This window comes from Ipomoea nil, unplaced genomic scaffold, assembly GCF_001879475.1.
Source record: "Ipomoea nil cultivar Tokyo-kokei standard unplaced genomic scaffold, Asagao_1.1 scaffold0865, whole genome shotgun sequence".
Classification (NCBI taxonomy): domain Eukaryota; kingdom Viridiplantae; phylum Streptophyta; class Magnoliopsida; order Solanales; family Convolvulaceae; genus Ipomoea; species Ipomoea nil.
Window position 1 is genome coordinate 1,283,402 of NW_017617293.1, and position 4,447 is coordinate 1,287,848.

General features: G+C 46.2%; 1 protein-coding gene across 1 annotated transcript; it reads left to right on the top strand.

Annotated features, from left to right (window-relative positions):
• Positions 1 to 253: 253 nt before the first annotated feature.
• LOC109178674 lies at positions 254 to 4,161 on the top strand. The gene is made up of 3 exons (XM_019328210.1): positions 254 to 763; positions 1,057 to 3,084; positions 3,424 to 4,161. The coding sequence occupies exons 1-3, from the start codon at positions 254 to 256 to the stop codon at positions 4,159 to 4,161; spliced, it is 3,276 nt and encodes a 1,091-aa protein (XP_019183755.1).
• The last annotated feature ends 286 nt before the right edge of the window (positions 4,162 to 4,447 follow it).

The following is a 4,447-nucleotide window of genomic DNA, read 5'->3' on the forward strand; positions in this document are numbered from 1 at the left end:
ATCTGAAACGCCGACGTGAAGAGGATGAGGCAGTTGGAACAAAAAGTACTATCGATGTGCTGATGACTGATATGATTAAACAGAAGGAAACGGTGAGCCTGGACGGCCAGGCTCGCCGGGAACAATGAGTCTTTTATGTTGGAACTGCCGGGGTACGGGTGGCACCCGGACAGTTCGCGAACTCTTGGGCATTGTGTCCAAGGAGCGACCCGAATTTGTCTTTTTAATAGAGACAAAAGCTACTAAAGTTCAGATGGAAACACTAAGAATAAAATTGGGTTTTGATAGCAAGGTTTGTGTGGAGCGAACGGGTTTCGGGGGAAGTTTGGCTTTCTTCTGGAGAATTACCAGCACTGCGTCTCTAATGAGCTACTCCAACAATCACATTGATATGGAGATCTCCATACCAGGACAACCAATATGGCGACTAACCGGGTTCTACGGCGAAGCAGACAGAGCACAACGGCAAGTAACATGGGATCTCCTTTGGCAACTCAAGGCCAAATCCAATCTGCCTTGGGTTGTTGCGGGGGATTTTAATGACATATCTTGTTTATCAGAAAAAAGGGGAATCCACTCTCACCCTTCGGCTCTCATAGAAGGATTCAATGATGCACTATACGACTGCGACCTAGTTGATTTGGGCATGACTGGAGCCAAGTTTACGTGGGAGAAAGGCAGGGGGACAGAGGACTGGGTAGAAGAGCGTTTGGACAGGGTTGTGGCAACCATGGACTGGATGGAGATTCACGACACTGTGCAGGTTAAAAACATAATTTTGTGGCAACCAATTCCTCTTACCATTGTGCTCTCTTAGTAAACGTACGGAAGGGCCCTGAGCGAGCAGCTATGCGCAAATTCCGTTTTGAGAATGCGTGGCTACTTGAAGAGGGCTGTGCGAAGGTCGTGGACGAAGCGTGGCAGTGTTCCCGAGATTTAAACTTCCAGGATCGACTTGCTAGGTGCGGGGAGAGATTATGGCAATGGGGCGGGGAGTACCACCGTCGTTTTGGTGCTCGTATCAAAACGTTATGACGTATTCTACACCAACTAAAGGAGGATCGCGATCCCCACGCAGTTGAACAGTTTTCTGCGGCAGAAATTGAACTAGAGGGACTGCTGAAAGCAGAGGAAGTCTTTTGGAAACAAAGATCCAAGCAACTCTGGCTCAAGCAAGGGGATTCGAACACCAAATTTTTCCACCGCACGGCTACTGCTCGCCGACGAAACAATACTCTAGTACGCATCAAAGACCACTCTGGCGATTGGGTAGAAAGACTGGGAATGCAGGCTGAAATAATCAGGTATTTTAAAGATATTTTTGGCGCCAACACTTGTACTACATCCATTTTTGATCGCGTTCGGGCAAGAATGACTGCTGAGATGAATGTCTCCATGTCACTCCCCTTTACAATTGCGGATGTGAAAACAGCAGTTTTTGATATGGCCCCGGATAAATCACCAGGGCCAGACGGAATGTCTCCGGCATTCTTCCAACATTTTTGGCCGACAATCGGCCATGATTTAACTCTGTTCCTTATACAGTGTGTGGAGCAGAAGCAGTTCCCACCCGGGTTAAACGACTCACACATCGTTTTAATCCCGAAAAAACCAGAACCAGGAAAAGTCTCGGATCTTAGACCGATTGCGCTTTGCAACGTGGTCTATAAAATCCTAGCTAAAATGTTGGCCAACAGAATGAAAGTGGCTCTAGACCATGTTGTGTCACAAACACAAAGTGCCTTCGTACCGGATCGGTTGCTCACAGACAATATAATTTTGGCCGGGGAAGTTGGGCATTTTTTGCGTACGAAAACGGGTGGGTTACAGGGATGGGCCGCGTTGAAATTAGATATGGCCAAGGCATATGACCGGATGCAATGGGCCTTCCTGGAGGGAATGGTTCGGGTTCTGGGATTTGATAACGGGTGGGTGGATCTTCTCATGTTATGTGTTACAACTGTGGAATATACAATTTTAGTTAATGGGGAGACAGCGGGTCTGGTTAAACCCACTAGAGGCATCCGCCAAGGAGATCCATTATCTCCGTACCTGTTCATAATTTGTGCGGAGGGACTATCCGTCCTCTTACAGCAGGCAGAAGCCCGAGGGGATATACATGGGGTGAGGGTGGCTCGGGGTGCTCCGACCATCACTCACTTATTTTTTGCTGACGACAGTCTCCTTTTTTTCAGGGCAAACGAACATGAAGCAAAAACTATCAAGGATTGCCTTGATGTGTATAGTTCGGCATCTGGTCAGTTAATCAATTATGACAAATCCAGTGCTGTTTTCAGTTGTAATACGACAGCTTCTTCCCGAAATACTGTGACTGCTTTAATTGGGGTGCACGAGGCTACGGATTTGGGGCGCTATTTGGGTCTCCCGTCAGTCTTGCGACGAAATAAGGTCGCTATATTCCGTTACATTAAGGAGAAGGTCCGTGCAAGAATTGGGTTATGGCAGCATCGACTATTATCTCGTGCAGGTAAAGAAATTCTGTTGAAGAGCATTGCTCAATCCCTCCCAATTTTTACCATGTCAGTTTTTTTATTACCTATGCGGACCTGCGACACCTTGGAAAAGATGTTTAATCGATATTGGTGGGGTGGTGGAGAAGCAGGAAGACGAGGGATCCACTGGCTAAGCTGGGATAGACTTTGTGAACCAAAGAAGAAAGGTGGACTCGGTTTTAAGAAACTACATGACTTCAATCTTGCCCTGTTGGCCAAGCAAGGATGGCGCATAATGGCACACCCGGACACACTGGTCTCTCGAGTCATGAAGGCCAAGTACTTCCCGAAGACGGAGTTTTTGGAAGCTCAGATAGGTACGAACCCAAGCTACATCTGGCGCAGCATTTTGGCCGGCCAACAAGTACTCAAGTTGGGTGTGGCACGTCGAATTGGTGACGGACGTGACACAAAGATTTGGGGCTGTAATTGGCTTGCGGGACAAACCGATTTGGCTCTTGTGACTCCGTGTGTGGATGAGCTACGAGAGGCCAAGGTAAATGGGCTGCTCGACGTCAGGGACCAATGGGACGAGGACATCATTCATGATCTTTTCCTTCCAGCTGATGTGGTAAGAATCCTAGCAACTCCTGTTCATACTCAATACCGAGACTGTTGGCGTTGGATGGGGGATATCCAGGGCAAATACACCGTTAAACACGGTTACCACTTGCTGCGAGAATTAACATCTCACCAAGCTTGTGTGTCCGATTTTCATGCCTGGGGTACACTTTGGACACTGCCTATACCGCCCAAAGTCAAGAACTTTTTATGGTGTTGCGTCCGTAACATTCTACCCGTACGGGATAATCTTCGAACCAAACATGTATGGATCGGAGGCGGCTGCCCGATGTGTGGTTTTGTTTCGGAAACCATTGAACATTTGTTTGGGGAATGCGCATTTGCACAGGGAATATGGGAAGTTACGGATGTGTTGAACGGCCGAAATATTTTTGAGATGATGGATGCACAGATTGGTCACTCAACGGCAGATGAAGCGACAACACTGGCAGCGATTTTTTGGTCCATTTGGTTCGCAAGAAACAATTTTGTTTGGGACAATAAGCCGCCGGATATTAATGCAACCAGACAGATGCGTGACCGACTGAAGATCAACTGGAAAGAAGGATATACTCGTCCGGATAGCCGAAGGACGAGGACTCGATCTGCGACTGATATTTGGACTCCACCACCACAAGGCACGATTAAATGCAATACTGACGCGGCGCTGCGAGGGGGAGATGCTTACTATGGTGTCGTACTTCGGGACCATGAAGGCCACTTTATAGCAGCTCGGTGTGGACGTCTTGTAGGCGAGAAAGACCCGTACGTGGCCGAGACCTTGGCGGCTAGAGAAGCATTGTCTTGGTTGAAAACCCAAAGAATCAGGAACATTATTCTTGAATCAGATTGCCTTAATTTTTGTAATGCGTTTAATAAATGTATTTCTGATTACTCGTATGTAGGTCTTATTGTAAAGCAATGCATGGCAATTGCTAATGACATCGGGAACGTTACGGTCTCTCATGTTAATCGTTCAGCGAATTGTGTAGCCCACGAATTAGCCCGGGCAACTCATTCTACAACTGACACAAGGGTGTGGTTTGGTACTCCACCGACGTGTATTTCGAGATTTTGGCAGTATTAATGAATTGATCTCCTTTCGTTTCAAAAAAAAAAAAAAAAATATTCAATGAAAATCAAACAAATATGAGCAAAAGTAAATGTAAATTAAAATTGGTGTTTAAATGACTCACTAGAGATGATTGAGTATGATAGCAGTTAAATATCACGCATTGCATAATTAAATAAATATTCAATGAAAATCAAACAAATATGAGCAAAAGTAAATGTAAATTAAAATTGGTGTTTAAATGACTCACTATGGGTGCCATTGCACCACTACCACCACCACCACTACTACTACTACTACT